General features: G+C 41.5%; 1 protein-coding gene across 19 annotated transcripts in view; it reads left to right on the top strand.

The window, feature by feature from the left end:
* PDE4D (phosphodiesterase 4D) overlaps positions 1 to 16,782 on the top strand; it is a 1,048,840-nt gene that overhangs the window by 816,736 nt on the left and 215,322 nt on the right. The window contains exon 2 of one of the 19 annotated variants that reach the window (XM_061618509.1): positions 8,321 to 8,739. The exons of 17 other annotated variants lie outside the window; for them this stretch is intronic. In XM_061618509.1, coding sequence (XP_061474493.1) covers positions 8,675 to 8,739 — 65 coding nt within the window. In that variant the 5' untranslated portion in view covers positions 8,321 to 8,674. Of the gene's footprint in view, positions 1 to 497; positions 589 to 8,320; positions 8,740 to 16,782 lie in introns of those variants that run through there. One more of the 19 variants, XM_061618499.1, reaches the window with a different exon arrangement.

Raw genomic sequence — 16,782 nt, 5'->3', positions numbered from 1 at the left:
TGAGGTGAAATTCAGTTTCCAGGGCTAGCAATTATTCCTGCCCTAGCAATAATTTGGTTTATATGAGAGCAAAACCTCATCCTACATGTAGTTCTATTTGTAAGCCACCCTGAGTTCCAGTTTGGAAAAAAGGCGGGGTAAAAATAAAGTTTCGATTCAATTCAATTCAATCCTATGTGACCAAAACCATCTAACCTTTTCCTTTTTCTCCACTACTCCCTCCCCCCAAAAAATTGTACTTGGAGATATTTATTCTCTCTGTTTAGTTGTTGAGAGAATCTCTGGAATGTTAGAGCTCTTAATGTGCTGCTTATCGCTTTGAGGCCTCTGGCTGCTGTAGCGGCAGATATCATCCTGAATAACTGATTCGGCAATTTTATTTGTACAGGTTAGCCAGAGCGGCTCTCCCATTGTTGATATGACCACAGCTCCGTTGCATGGATCCATGCATCACTTGCAGCACAATCCAGTGCACGCTTACTCCAAAGTACTCTGAGTGATGTGTATGTGTACATTTGGTTGCAGTCAGTGCAATCCTGTGCATATCTTCTCAGATGTTCCATTGAGTTCAGTGGGACTTAACCTCAAGTAAGTATATGCAAGATTGCAATCTTAGGGTCAATCTACACATAATGCTAAATGTTCATATAGGAAGCGTGCCAGTGGTCCTTTAAAAAAAATAATTACAGATGTAAGTGAGGGAGGACAGTTAGCACTGGAACTGCAGTGCAGGGAGGTGAGGTTTAACCCTTCCCTCCCCACTTGTAATCCCAAAGAAGATTGACCCCATGGGAGCTTTTTTTCCTAAGAGCAACTGTCCTGCAGGGGGCAATTTTTTGTTGTGGCTGCAGCTGGGAAGTGTTGAACCTTCCCTTCCCTTCCCTTTTGTTGTGGTCCAGATGCAAATCCCTGAGCATTCTCAGTGGCCACAGAATGCCAACTGACTGTTTGGGAAAACCCCAGAAAGCCAGGGCAGGCTAGGGAAGTATGGAAAGGAGTATCTTGGTAGTATAGATGGCTGGAACCCTGGACCAGAACATTCTGTACTGTAACATTTAGTTGCAGGTCCCACTTATAACTTCTGACTTAATTTGGCTATTACTGAAATTCCTCTTTGGCAACTCTACAAATCTACAGTTAACTGGTTTAATCCATTTTGTTGACATCTTTATGTGAGTTTATGAACTTGTTATTGTTTTGTCCTTTATTTTCATTTAATTTTCTTTTTGTATTCGGTTGCCTTTTGAGGCAAATATATAGCATTGAACTCAAATTGGTATAGATAGGCACTATCCAGTGGAAGCTTTTCCTGTGCAAAATAGGAATGAAATGCATGATGTGACATCCATTTCACTGGGCATGAAATGGTATGATCTATTCCTTGCAGGTAGTGCACTCATATCTGTGTTCCTCTGCGCCTGGGAACCTTCAGAGCTTAGGAGAGATTCTTGCTCCTTGCTTAAAAACAAAACAAAAAAGCACCCCAACACAATGTCCTTTCTCAAATTACCTTTCTAATTAGAGAAATCCATTTGAAAAAAGCCCTTCATGCTTGACAGAATAATAAAAGAAAACAGTAAATCTGTTTTGCTGTTTGTTGTGCCTTCTGATCAGCAAGGTCAAAAGTGACTGTTGCTGATTCAGATACAGAAAGAAAAGTATAATCTTCTATCTGTGTTTTTTTTTTTAAAAGAAAACTAGGCATGGGGGAGCATTCAAACACACATTTTTGTACCTTGAGTCTAAAATGGTACAGTTCAGGAAGCTATTTCTACACATTTGAACCAACCAGCCCTTTATTATTTTTATTTATTTATTTATTAAATTTATATACCGCCCGACTAGCAATAGCTCTCTCAAAATTTTATTCTCAAAGGGAATAAAATTACTACCTATGTAGCTTCGGACATATTCAGGCTTCACCCATTCCTGGGTTGACAGGAACATCTTAATTTTAGGCTGCATACACACCATACATTTAAAGCACATTTGAAGCACATGATTTCCCCCCGAAGGACCCTGGGCGATGTAGTTTGTTAAGGGTGCTAGGAATAATAGCTTGGTGAGGTATAAACTACAGATTTGGGGGAGGGGGAGGCAATGTGCTTTAAACTCATGGTGTGTATGCAGTCTTAGATCAGCCAAGATGACTCCTCAGATTTTCTGTGCCACCGATGAGCTATTCAGCAGCAGCATCTGAGGCAGGGGCTAGCATCAAGTTTGGCCAGATCTTGGCACATCATTTGGGCTCCTTGGCAGCTTCCCCCTTCTCTTGCTTTGTGGTGCCAGCAGCAGCAGCAGCAGCAGCAGCAGCAAAAGAATAAGAATAAGCCTAGCCAACAAGTGGCTCCTGTCATTTTAATCCCCCACAATGTCTCTGGGGCCCCAATGTAGAATTGTTCTGGAGCAACACTATGTTGGGGCCCCAGAGACACTGCAAAGGCTTTAAAATGGTGGGCACCACCGTCATCACCTGGACTGGAGAGGAATGCTGGGCCTGCCTGGCTGTTGCCAACATTCTGTGTGACCGTATTAGGTGGTGCCCTCTCTTAAGGGCTTGAGTGCCAATCCCGGTGATGGCCCTCATCTGAGGACATTTAGATCATAGCAATTGCTACAACTGTAAGTCCCACAGTTGAAAGGGATACTAATATTATTTTTGTTCCCCTTCTTCTGTGGGTAGGACTTTGCCCATACGTTTGAACAGGGGCAGAAAGGGGACCATGATGTAGATGGCTAGATGCTTATGATGGGGAAGGACCAAACTCAGTGGTAGTGGGAGAGCACATGCTTTCCATACAAAAGTTTCCAGGTTCATTCCCCGCTATTGCTAGTTACAAAAAGAATCAGGTAACAGTGGAAAACCTCCAAACTTTTTTTTTTTTATGAGACATACATGCTACTCAGCAGGCACCTTCTTAGAACAGGAATTTCCTCCTATGTGGGAAAGGCAGGGAAATCTTCATCTAAGATGTTGCCTGTCACCATGCTTTAATTACATTTGTTAGTTTTGTTTTTTAAAATCTGTTTCCTGATTAATCAGAACATCTTTTTAATCAATCAAAATATTTTCATTGATTAATTTAAGCAAAGAATTGCCTAACCGTGCAATTCTGTACATGCCACTGCTGAGACTCATGGTGTTCAGTGAGATTTACTCCCAAGTTAGCGTGCAATCCTATAAATACATACTTACTGGGGATTGAGGCACGATTGATTCGGTGGGCCTCACTTCTGCATAGATATGTATACAGTTGCTCTGTAAATATTTGCGATTCTGCCCTTCGACTCCCGTAACTCATAATTGCACAGTCCCAGGTTTTTCTGAACAAGTAGAATTCAACGGTGGGCCTGTGAACTATTCACAAATTATCTGAAAATTAAGCATTTACTTTTTCCTGACCTCTTTTTTTTTTAAAGCCACCACCTGAGTTAACAGTGGTGCAGGTAGACTTGGGATTTAATGGTTTCACAGGAGAAGCCCATGTAGATGATAATGCATATTACTTCACTTATTTCAAAATGTGGCAAGCCAGACCTGCTTACTCTGCTGAGTGGGGGCCTTGACTTCTGCTTCAGACTCCTACCCTGGCAGAACTGTTATGAGTTAATGTCTTTAAAATGTTGAGACCATACATGCTAGGTTACCATAGGAAGCAAATGGCTACTAATATGTTCCATGACCTTGGAAGAAAAAAGAGGCATACTGTACTAAACAGGGGGTTTGTTGGAAATCGTGATGAGTCTGTCAGGCTGTAGGCTTACTCATTCCAGTGATTATCACACAGTGTCATAACACCAGCAAGAAAACCTATCTGTTTTTTTCTTTCCTTTTCTACAGCAATTTCTATTTTTAATGCACACTCTTCTGTGTTTATTTTAAACGCAATGGATTTTATGAAACAAACCAGATTTTGCAAGGAGGTGTCCAAAGAACTGTCTTGATCTCCAGAATTGTTTAAAAATAGGTTTTTGAGATCTACAGTGAAAAATACTGTAAAGCTAGGAGAAGAGGGAAGAAAGACCTTGAAAGTGTTGCTATGCTGCGAAAGGTCAATACTGACATCAGTGTAAATAACAGGGGGGGTGATAACTCTGCTAATTATCTGTAATTAGCATGCCGGGTTTATAAATCTTTCAGACAAATTGTTTAAATGTATTTTTCAGCGCAAGCATACTGCATGCATTCCAAAATCGCACTTCGGAGTTTGAGAGAGTTTATTACTTCCCATCCTCCATCCTGTTAAATGCTCCCTTCTAGGGAAGACTTGGATGTTTAGATATTTGGGGCCGCACTCAGCTGTAGCTGGACTTTTCACTGGTATATTTCAAACCCTGATCTTCTGCTTCAGAAGGGTCCATTCCACTAGGCTGCTGTAATGTGCAAGGCTAGAGCGGGTGCAGCAGAGTGGCTAAGAGACAAACAGCAGCCATAGCTCCCAATCTGTGCTGCTGGACGAGGCTAGGATGTGGCTGCTCTGCTGGCAGGAAGAGAGCTTCCTTGCAGTGGAGGCCCCTAATGTCCCACCAGTGGTGTGGGCTATTGACAGGGTACCACTGGCAGTGTTTATGCTGGCGGTAGCTGGCATAAGGCCCTGAAACAGAGTGGATTCGAGGTGGGGCAGGGCTAGGAAACATTCTGCTGCTCAGAGCTGGTGCAGCAAAAATTAAGGGGGGGGGAAGCCACCCCCGCCACTGCTAGCAGCAGGGCTTCAGATGCAGCAGAGGTTCCACCACTGTTCAGTTGAATTGCTCCCTAGGATATGAACCACCAAGTCTCTGGTTCAACGCAGAACTTGTAAGATTACTTTTTAAAAGCAATAAATTACAATTACTGTTACAATTGTTCTGAAAGGAATTGATTACTTTACTCAAAAGTAATCACTTCAATTACATTTAAGTTACATTAAAAAAAACCTAGAGTGCCTACAAGGTGTTGGCCTTGGCTACTGCACACTAAGTAGCCTAAAACAACATTAAAAATAAACACACACATACAGAGGTAGTAGAATAATTCTTTTTATCCATAAGATAGCAATGGTGGTTTCTCCGCTGGTAAGGGAGGTGGGGAGGGAGGCAGAGGCCACTACTCAGATCTTTGCACGTCAGACCAAGTGCAACCTCCCCCCCCCGCCACTCAGCCAGCAAGCATAATCTGTCTCACTAAACCACCTCCAAAGGGCCAGCTCCAAAGGGCGGCCAGGTGGGGCCCTGGCTGAGGGCCCTGTGGTCCAAGGGCCCTGGCATGTCTGGGGCCCGCCCTGACCTCCCGGACTCTGCCCTGGCACTAACTAAGGGACACTCACCCAAGCAAACATTCTCCCCTGAGACACAAAAATGTTAAAACACTACAAATACAGCAAAGAGCCAGGGAGGGCAGCGGAGGCTGCTTTGCATGCCAAACACAGTGCGTGCGCGCACGCACACACACACACACACACACACACACACACACACACACACACACACTGTCATCTTTCACCTCCACAGTTCTTTATCTCCATTCTGCTGCTGCCTCCTTCTCCTCCTTTATCAATGTTCTTGCCCTCCAGCTCCTTTTTCTCTCCATTCCATTCTTCACCACCATCATCCATTTTTAAACAATTGTTTTCTCCACTCCACCCTGTCTTACTCTCCACCTTCTCCCTCATCACCTCCTACCCACCCACAGAGCATGAGGGAAGAGCGATGCTGCACTGAAGCCCAGTTTGATGCACATGATTTTCATCCACAAATCAGAGGAGCAGAAGACTTCCCCTGCTTTCTCCCACCCCCCAAGTAGTGTCCAAAAGTAATGCTGGAAACATTACAATTACTCCTCAAAAGTAATAAAATTACTCCTTGTTCTATTACAATCAAAATGTAAAAGAATTACCCACTTGTTCCTCAAAAAGTAATAAATGACAAGTAATTCATTTTTTGTAAGTAATTACTTCCAAGCTCTGGTTCAGTGGTTCCCAAACTGTGGTCCATGAATCATCAGTGGTCACAAGCTTGATTCAGGTAGTCTGCAGCATGTCCACATTAAACTTTCATACTGATTTTTAATTGTATTTTTATTGCTTCTTTTATTTCTTATATTGTATATGGAATGCAAATTGCAACATAGTAAGATACAATATAAGAAATAAAAGAAGCAATAAAATTAAAATACAACTTTTAAAAAGCATGACGCATCTAGCACAGCGTGTTACATTTGCTCCAATAGGCAGAACAATCATTAAGTGGTCTGCCAAGACCATCAACAATTTCCAAGTGGTCCGTGAGAAAAAAAGTTGGGGAGCCACTGCTCTGGTTCAAACCTCACCTCTGCATTGAAATCATCAGATGAACTTATGCAAAAGAAGATGCGAGCCCACTGGATCAGACCTAAAGGCTAGCTGAGTTCCTCTTTCCACAGTGGCCAGTCTGATGCCTCTTGGAAAGCTTACAAATGGCACATGAGGCCAGTAACCTTCTCCGGCTGTTGTTCCCTAAGCTTTGAACATGGAAGTTTGATACAACCATTGTGTCCAGGAGCCACTGATAACTTTGCCCTCCATGCTGTTCATCCCCCATCCAAACAAGCACAGGAAATTGTCACAGTCCAAGGACACATTCCAACCAGAGAAAAGGATTTTAGGAGCACATTGAGCAGAATCAGTAAGGGGTGTGACCTGTGAAGAGGGTGTGGCTAAGGGAGGGGGTGACCTACGGAGAATTCTGAGGCCCAGATAGAGAGGCATGGAGAGCTGCATTTGGTTTTGGACCTGCAGGTCCCCACATGTGGATTCATCTCCAATGCAATCATCTCCAGGCATTTTTTTAGGGAGGAAAAATGGAACCCTTGGGAGACTGCTAGTTTGACAGATTGAGCTAGTTCAGGGCCCCTTGGCTACCCCATATTTAACAGCCTGTTGTTAGTCATGCTCTCTTGGAGACTCTTTGACTGAGAAGCTAGGATCCCCTCTGAAATCCCTGAGCATCTGCTACTAAATGTATTATGGAAAATAAAAGCTTGGAAGCATGATGAAGGAAATGTGTAGCATGATGCCTCATTAAAATTCTTTCTGCTGTTATGGAAAAATTTACATACAGATGATTGGCATAAGCCTGGAGGGCAGACAGGACCATTCCTGTCAATGAATAGTATGTACTGAGCACAGTGAATGTTTTCAAGCTCTTAAAATAACTATAGATAAACCTTGGCTGATGCCAACAGAGATTAATAGGCATCTGTCCAGGTATGGGTGAAAATATAATTGTCCAAATGCTTTATATTTTAACACATTCTTAATAACTCGGGAAGATCATGTCATGTGAGTTGAGTTTCATTCCCAAAACTGTGGAATTGTTACCCAGTCCTTTGCAATACGTAATCTGCTGTTCTTGCATAAAGGAACAGTTCCCTCTGCATGTAATCACTTGCTGATGACATCATTGTCTACATTTAAAAAGCAAATTCCAAAACAGATTCACAACATTGCATTTAAATCTCTCTCTCTCTCTCCCCCTCTCCGTGCATGCATACATAAATCACAATATATAAAATAAACATAGCCACAAAACTGGGTATTTTACTTCTTCACAAAACTGCACATGTCAGCTGAAATCAGATTATTTTAAGTGCTTTCAGGCAGGGAGCTTTTATGATGAATGGTTGGCTGAGCATGTTAGCTGTTCAAAAGTGAGAGGTTCTGGGCATCTTGAATGGAGAAGTGTATGCGTGGCTCAGCATGTATGAAACCGGACTTTGGCTGCAATTCTATGTGCTCTCTTACTTGGGAGTAAGTCACAGTGAACTCAGTGGAACTTACTTCCATATAACATGATTAGGATTGTGCTGTGCATAATATGATTTATCCATAGACTGCATAGTGTGTGTGTGTGTGTGTGAGAGAGAGAGAGAGAGAGAGAGACAGACAGACAGACTGACAACCCCCAAACATTTTGCATATATTATTTTATGTAAACTTCCAGTTTATTATCTCAAGGTGTTCTCTCAGTCAGATGTCACTAAGCCCTCAAGCAGTTTTGGTTTTCATGTGATTAAGCAGCTAGTTTTCCTTTCTGAAAGCTGGGCAGGTGGGGGGGGGAGAGGAGAGAGAGAGAGAGAGAAAGAAAGAGCAAGGTTTTTTACGAAGAATTATGTTCTCATGCAATCCTTGCACTGAAAAACTAGGGGTCATCATGCTCTGTTCTCTTTCATTTCCCCTTGCACCTCCGCAAATGAAGCTTCCCTGGCTACTTACTGGTGCTCCAGTGGCTCATCTTCATATTTTCCTTTTGCTGCCCATCAACAGTTTTAGAATGTGGCTGACCTTTAAACCTGTTATTATAGGATTGCGAGAGAAAAACGATCAAGAGGCTCTTTCAGCTGCCTTGCTTCCCATGTGACCTGGATGGAGAATAGATTCAAAATACGGTTCCTCCCCCAGCAATGCAAGACAGAAGAGAAAAGCACTGTTACTTCCAAACAGTGCTGGCACAAATGCAGGGAGGAATAAGCCAAGAGCTCCAGTAGTTTAGGACTTGTTTCAAAGAGCTCAGAGTGTTGCTACGGGGAGTATGCTTTTCAAAAAGCTTGCATTTTTCAAGCATGCCTGTTCCGCACATGGAATATGTGGGGCAGGAGGAGCTGTGTGAGGACAACTGAAGTTTCACTGCTCAAACCTCTTGGGATTTTATTTGCAAGATGAGTATTATTATGAAGCCAAGATCCCGATCTACCAGCTCATTAAGAACTGCAGACACAACTTGGTAATGTGGTTGTTTTTACCCCCTTTCTTGGCACTGTCTACCAATCTGCAAATGCTCTGTTTTATTTTGTGTTAATGAATTGTACATGCTGATTCCAGATATTTGGATGCAAGGGTAAGCATAAACTGGGGTTCACCTTTGTTCCTTTTCTACCCAATATGTCATGGGGCTATATCGCAATTTAGCTTTCTCAATCTGAGTGAGAACTTTTGCTGCCATAGGAACAACTTTCTGGGTTGTCCTTTTGAAGAGAGGCTCAATGTAGTCGCTGCTATTGGTTGTTGGGTTGTGTGTGTGTCTTTGGTGGCAACTTTGCCCTTATTTTTCCTGCATTTAATAGGTCAAGTGATGATGGATCTTGTGAACCATGGGAGAAGACAGTCCAAGATTTTGTCACGAGAGATTACGTTATGAAAAAATTTAAAGGGCAAAATACCAGTGTGTCTTTTTTCTTAATTTTCCCCCTCAAGAGGCCTGAACTACCAGTATCACAAATACGTTTATTAAAACAAATGTTTAGAACTGGCATAGCATAACAGCTAGCGGAACCATCCTATGCATGTTTACTCAGAAGTTTGTCCTGTTATATTCAATGGGGATTACTCCTAGGTAAGCATGAATAGGATTGCAACCTGAGACTGAGCTTTGGGTCAGGAAGTCTCCAGTTCAAATCTCACCTCTGCCATGTACTTACTAAGTGGCCTTAGGGAAGCCACTCTCTCTTAACCTCATTCTCCCCTCAGGCTTCCTATGGATGGAGGGTAACAATAAGGACTCACCTGAAAGTGTTGTTGTAAGGATTATGACTAGATAATGCACCTGAGGCACTTTGAACGCTTGGAAGTGCTATATAAATGTTTAGCAAGTACTATTTTTCTTTAACATTGCCATACTAGTCTCATTTACTTGGGAGTAAGTCCCATTGTTCAGAAGTAAGGCTTACCTCTGAATAAACATGTATAGGATTGTTCTATCAATTTCCTAAGCAGTTCCCAAAGTTCTAGCCCCGTTTTATATTATGGTTCTCTAAATTACAAGGCTTTTCAAGATGTCTGGTCAAGAAAGGCAGCTTCACTGATACCTACACTCTGTAGGCACATCCTGGTTTATTTCTAGATGTCCTGGCATTCTGTCAGTTTTATTTACGTCACCTCTGTGCAAAGAAGCAAAAGCCCAAATCTTTTAGTAACATTATACTAAGATATGAGATTTCCTCTCCCTCATGCTACAATTTTGATATAACTTCTCGTACAAAATAGAGGTTTTTTGCTGCTGCAGCTGGACACTCCTGATTGCCGGCTTAGCCTTTTTAGTAGAGTCTTCCCATATTTTACCTGAGGGACCATCGACTATTTGATGTAGTTGTGATGGCCTCGGCAACATTAATAAAAGCAATAATGAGATCCACAATAATGTTTTTTTTAATTATATTAATAATAGTAGGTCCATAGCGATGCTAATAAAAGCGATAACAATATGAGATTAAAGGTAAGTCATTAAACTTTACTTTATAGACGCTTCATGCTTCTGGCATGACATTGTGAAGAAGCATTGGCTTTTGTTAAGTTACGTCAGTCACACAATGTGACATAGTTGGTAATCTCACAGAGAGCTGTTGCCAGCTGTCCAGTATAAAAGCACAAAGGGACAGTGCTTTGAGAAACATAGACCAAATGTTGCATTCGGACCTTATTCAGGCAAAACCTCAACCGACGTCACTCTGATAGGCAGGCCAGCACTCTGTGACTTGGAAGTTTTTGTCAGTGGCTTTTTTGTACTTTTAAAACCATCTCACCGCAGTTGTCCTCTTCACCTTTTCACTTTTATTTTCTTTTAGTAGCTCTTTATATAGCTCCTTATTTTTTCCAGCAGCCAGATAATATTTCATAATTCTTTTGTTTTATCTGTTTGCTCAGTTTAACAGTAACTGATAAGCCTGCAGCATTTTTGCAGACAAGCTTAAGTGCATGCTGAAGTCTGACATGTTGATCCAAGACGCTTTATCTAGCAATAAGTAGAGGATGGAAGTAAGAAAAAATATTTCCATCTGTGGCAAAGAGTTGCCAGTTTCCCTCTGGTATGATCCTGCCTTTTGTAATGTTGAAGTGAGAATAGTGTAATGTGAAAAAAGCATGAAATTTCTTTTCATAATAAAGTATTTCAGTATATAAATCATCAGATAAATATCTTCAGTGACATCTCCTTTGACTCACAATTGTACCTCCTCCTGATTAGTGGGACAAATGTAGACTTTTCAGTATGGCAACCCAATGTGTATGCTTTAAAGTTAGATTCCTGCATTGAGCAGGGGGTTGGACTCCATGGGCCCCTTTCCCACTCTATAATTCTATGAATACCTTCTCTCGCGCGCGTGCACTTTCTCTCTCGCTCTCTCTCCCTCCCTCCCTGCCTCCACAGCTTTGTTCTTCTAGCCCCTTAGGACAAGAGTTCCTAAACTGTGGGTTTGGGGCCAACAGTGGTCCATGAGCTTCATTCAGGTGGTCCACGGTATGTCCACATTAAATATCCATATTGCGTTTTAATTGTATTTTTATTGCTTCTTTTATTTCTTATATTGCATTTTATTGTATTACGCATTGAATTCTGTAGAATGCAAACTGTAATACAATATAAGAAATTAAAGAAGCAATAAAAATACAGTTAAAATCATACAGCATCTAGCACAGTGCATTACAATTGTCACAACAGGCAGAATCATTAAGTGGTTCGCCAAGGCCATTACAGTAGGGCCCCGCTTTACAGCGCTTCGCTTTATAGCGATTCGCTAATGCGGCGGCTTTCAGTTAGGAAAAGTCCCCGCATTAAGGCACTTGTTCTGTTTTTACGGCGTTTTTTTCCCGTTGCGCACCATTTTGATGTCATTTTCGCGTGACACATCCCATTATCGTCAATGGGTTTCGCTTTATGGCGATTTCCACTTTACGGCAGGGGTCCGGAACGGAACCCGCCGTATGAGCGGAGCCCTACTGTATTCATTTTCAAGTGGTCCATGGGGGAAAAAAGTTTGGGAACCACAGTCTTAGGATATCACAACATCCACTTGGCTGTCTCTGTGGCCTTTTTTCCCAGAACATTGTAATTAATTACACTGGGTTTTTTTTTCTTACAGTAATTGAGTTGTGAATTGGGGGACCCATAATGACAATTATGAATGCTTAGTTAATATGCACTGAGATGTAAAGTGCATGATAAGCAGCCCTGCATTACTAGACTATAACACTGTAGACTATATTGTAGACATGATGTTTGAATGCTCTCTCATGTAAAATAAATCTCATTGCATATTCAAAACTGGCATGCCCATAACAAACTGAGGCAGAACCTTCTGCCTAACATGGTAATTTGATGTAGTTACAAGGAGTTTCCAGATCACTGTTTGTGCGTGATCTGAAAGAATTTGCTCATAAGAAAATCCACTAGGTAGGGGAAGGATAATCTCTCAGTGGTAGAGCTCATGCTTTGTATGCAAAAGGTCCCAGGTTCAAACCAGCACCTCCAGGTAAAGCTGGGAATGCCCTCTGTGAAACCCTGGGCAGCTGCTTCGAGTCAGTTTGTGGTTCCCAAACTGTAGGCCGTGGGCCATCAGTAGTCTGTGAGCTTCATTCAGGTAGTCCATGGGATGGTCACATTAAATATTCATATTGACTTTTAATTGTATTTTTATTGCTTTTATTTCTTATATTGTATTTTATTGTATTACAATTTGAATTCTGTGGAATGCGAATTGCAATACATTAAAATACAATATAAGAAATAAAGGAAGCAAGAAAATAGAATTCAAAATTATACAGCATTTATCACAACACATTACAATTGCACAACAGGCAGAAAAGTCATTAAGTAGTGCGCCAAGACTCTCAGAAATGTTCTAGTGGTCCGTGGGGAAGGGGGGAGTTTGGAAACCGCTTGAATAGACAATACTGAGCTAGATAGACCTGAGTTAGTATAAGGATGATGATGATGATGATAATTTATTAAATTTATACCCTGCCCTTCCTCCCAGTAGGAGCTATAAAACATCATAAAAACAGACATTAAATATATTTTTAAAAATCTTTAAAAACATCTTAAAAAGCAATTTCAGTACAGACACAGACTGGGATAAGGTCTCTACTTGAAAGGCTTGTTGAAAGAGGAAGGTCTTCAGTAGGCGCCAAAAAGACAACAGAGCTGTCTAATGCTTAAGGGTAGGGAATTCCAAAGAGTAGGTGCCACTACACTAAAGATGTGGGGGGAGGACAAGTACAAGGATGCACTTACAAAAAGATTCCTTGTCCCCTCACCTGTTTTATGTAGCCTCTTGCCTGATGATGAGAACTCAAAAGCTTGCCACCATTTTGCATCATTTTGGTTGGCCCTAAAAAAGGTCCAGTTGTTCATTTAGAGGTCCCCCCCCTTATGGACCAATATGGCTACCTTTGCTTTTTATTTTTCCTCACTCTGGTGTACTTCTAGTAACTATGAAAGATAAGTGAGAGCCAGCTAGCATTAAAGTCAAATTTATTTCAGCAGAAGAGATATTTAGCTGCTTACTTCAGTCACCCGTTGAAACCAGCAAAACTTTTAAAAATAGCTGGATTGTGTTGTAAATGTTTAGGGATTGTTGTTACAATAAGCCCTCATGGATTCAAAAAAAATTGAGTTACCTGTAACATATATCTGTGTCTAGGTTTCACTTACAATGATAAAAATGGATTCAGCTACAAGAGGAATAATGTTTTCTGTTATAACTGAATAACTTCAATGTGCAGCTTTCCTCACTTTGGCAGACAGTTTATGATCTTATGTGATGTTTTTTATTAGTAGTATTATGCATTGGTCATTGCCCCTGAAAACGCTGAAAAACAGTAGAATGGGGAAAACTGAATTGTAGATATCTCTTCATACCCCTTCCAGCTAGTGAGGTCAATGTGATCCATAGAGAGCTGTGCTTGGATCTAGGTGGATTCTAGTCCTTTATCTGTAAGGGACTTGTACAGTAATGGGCAAGGCCTCCATCTTTTAAAAAAGAGGAGGGGGAATAACAGTGACCTACATCCCAAGGGTATATAGGATAAAACACAGTAAAGACTGAAAAGCATGTTGTAGATTTAAGTGCTGCATAAATGATTTGTACTAACTCATGTGCAATACCTGGAGATCCATATTATTCATTTCACATTTCATAATTGTGGTGGTGAGTATTGGATATATTTTGCATATAGCGGAAATAGTGACAGGCTTCTGAGTTAGGCAATAAGTTAGTCCTTTCTCTCTAGCTGTGAAAGAGAGAGCCCACTAGAACCAGTTCAATACGAGAAGCAGACGAATTCTGGCTGTGTGCAAACATATTGACCCTGACAATATTTATCTTTTCCAGCTTTTCCTCTTTTCGCTCAGGTGCATAGTCTCCGCTATAACCACATCTCCCTTAATTCTTTAGCCCCTATATCCCCACAACACCTCTGTGCCTAGATTACTTCCACAGGGGCCATCCCCCCCATCTAGCACACGTTAAGTGCAATCAATGTAGGCTGGTGCCCATTGGAACTGGTAGGGTGGAAAACAGGGAGAACAATAGCTGGAGCCAGAGACTAAGATAGGCGGAGCCAGTGACGATGAAAGGTGGAGCCATCTAATTCTGAATTTGTCCCCATTCTCATTCCTTCTGAGTTCTGTAAGGGCAAGACTGAAACTGAGGAGGAAGAGGCTAATATCCAGTGCCACCCCTGTGACTGGCTGTAAGTAAGTTAGCAGTTAGGGAGGACAGGCTGAGCTTGGTGGGGCACAGCCCCATTCACCCTAATGAACTGACCTCCACTAGGAGCAATACACTGATTGACTACTGAATTAATTCACTGACTAACCAGCATAGCTCTCTGCTTTGCAGCATGTACTGTGTTAATCCCACTGACCAGTTTAGCACAAAAACTCTCTTGAGGAGACATCATTTTAGTTTCGACTGAAAGCAAAAAAAACACCGGACTCCAGTTTTGGCTGTGCAGACTGCACTTCCCTCATGAGCAACTTTAGATGCAAGACACAAATCTGCTGATATTTTGAGATTTGGATGATCGCCAAAGAGACATGCACTGCCCTAGGTGAAACTAGCCAGTTATGCCATAGAAACAGTTGGTGCTTCCCTTAATACTGTGGTGCTCTGCCCTTTTTATTAAACCTGAATTTTATGTTGTTAGTATCTGGTAATTTTCTTGTTTGAGGTCATTTTGAACTTTAAGCCTACCTCTAAAACATTTGCAGACCCTCCCAGCTTTGTATCAATCATGTCCTTATTGAAGATATTGAATAGTTTGCAGTTCCCAGTGTTTATCTTTTCTTTTTAAGATGGGACAAATGTTTTCTTTCCCTCAATCATCTGGAACACAAGTACTCAAATACATTAGCTTGTGATTTGGAGATGGGTCTGCCTGGCTAATGTTTCCAGCATCCTTCAGTGAGTGTCACCAAGCTTTGCTGACTTAAATGTTTTGTCCCTATTCTTTGGCACGCTTTTTGATTATCTGGCCTCATGACGTTTCCCTCATAATTGTTGCCAAATCTCTCATCACAAGTTTCCTTTTTCCTCTGGGGAGAGAAGCAGTGTCACCTCCAGGTTTCGGAGGGGCTCTTGGCCAAGGTTTTATTTGGGGGGAGGCTGAATGAGCCCACCTCCTCCTTGCTGCTGTTGCCATTCCCCATTGCTTGCCCTCTGCCTCTCGTTCCAGTCCACACAACTGCCCTGCAGGAGTGCACAAAGCAAATGGATGATGTGATGCTGCATCATTTCCTTCCACTTGTCACTGCTTCAAAGTGAGATTCTTAATTTGCCCCAGCGGGCGACTGGTCGGTGACCAAACAAACCTGAGAGGCTACAATCCATTGGGAAGTAATTATGTTAAATACAGCAGCAGAAGACTAATGAATGCATTTCAGTTTTTTTTTTTTAAAGTATAACAGTATTGAAGAGAAATCAACTATACTTAAATGAATCTTGGGGAAGGGAGAAATATAAAGAACAGAATATGCAAGTACTGATTACATCGAAAACAAAACAGAATGTGAATGTGCTGCTTAACTTTTAAACATAACCTCAGAAGAGCACTATGCAACATAACTATTACAAACATTGATTATGGCTTGGAAAACTAGTGATAGTTTTAATTATTCAACTCTACCTTCATTTATCCCCTAAAACATCCGCCAATCCAAACTAGTTAAAAGCTTTGCTGTGTCAGCTATATAGTAACTTCTCCTAAACATTAAGAAAAAAGAAAAGAAAGAATATGATAGCTACCTATCTAAGCAGGAATTTAAAGGAACCAGTTTCTGTGGGCTCAAGGAAGAGCTGAGAGATGAATGCAGGATGACGGGGAAAAGTTGGGAAATAATGAAGTATAAATCTCACCAAGGAATAAGCAGAAACATTAAAACAAGAATATGAGATACGCTCCCCTCTCTTTTATATATATGGCCACATTCAGGTTCACAACTGTAGAAAGGGCAGGTTCAAGAAATCCCTTCTTCTGTAAAAGAAAAGGCAAAAAAGCAAGTTGCCCTGTGGAAGTCCCAAGAACAAACAAAAATGTTTAAGAAACACTTGGAGCTAAGCAAAAATACAGTTAAGCAAAGAAGTGAATTCTAGCACTGAGTGCAATCTCTTTTTTATCCCCATTCACACCCCAAATTTTCTGCATTCTGATCTCACCCCACTTTTTTCTCACTGAAAATTCAGTTCTGTAGTGGTAAATGACAGGCCATGGGACAAACACCTGCAGAATCAGCTTCCCATTGTTTTAGAGGATGATGTGATCCCAAGCTTTATTGGGTGCAGGGAGACCCGCACAGGTCATCCAGTACTGCTAGCCCCTTGGAGTGACAAATCTTGCAAGTTCTTCACACTGGTGCATTGTCTTAGCTCTACTAAGGCCTTGTCAGCGTTTCTGGTTCTCACACTCTGTTTTCTGCCCTTGAAATAGATATTCTGGTCTATTTCAGTCATGAGCAAGAGCTTCCTGACCAAAGATTTTCCTTCCCTCCCACTCC

This window comes from Rhineura floridana, chromosome 1 (genome assembly GCF_030035675.1).
Source record: "Rhineura floridana isolate rRhiFlo1 chromosome 1, rRhiFlo1.hap2, whole genome shotgun sequence".
NCBI lineage: Eukaryota > Metazoa > Chordata > Lepidosauria > Squamata > Rhineuridae > Rhineura > Rhineura floridana.
The sequence above is the reverse complement of the archived record's forward strand: the minus strand, read 5'-3'. Positions and strand labels throughout refer to the sequence as shown.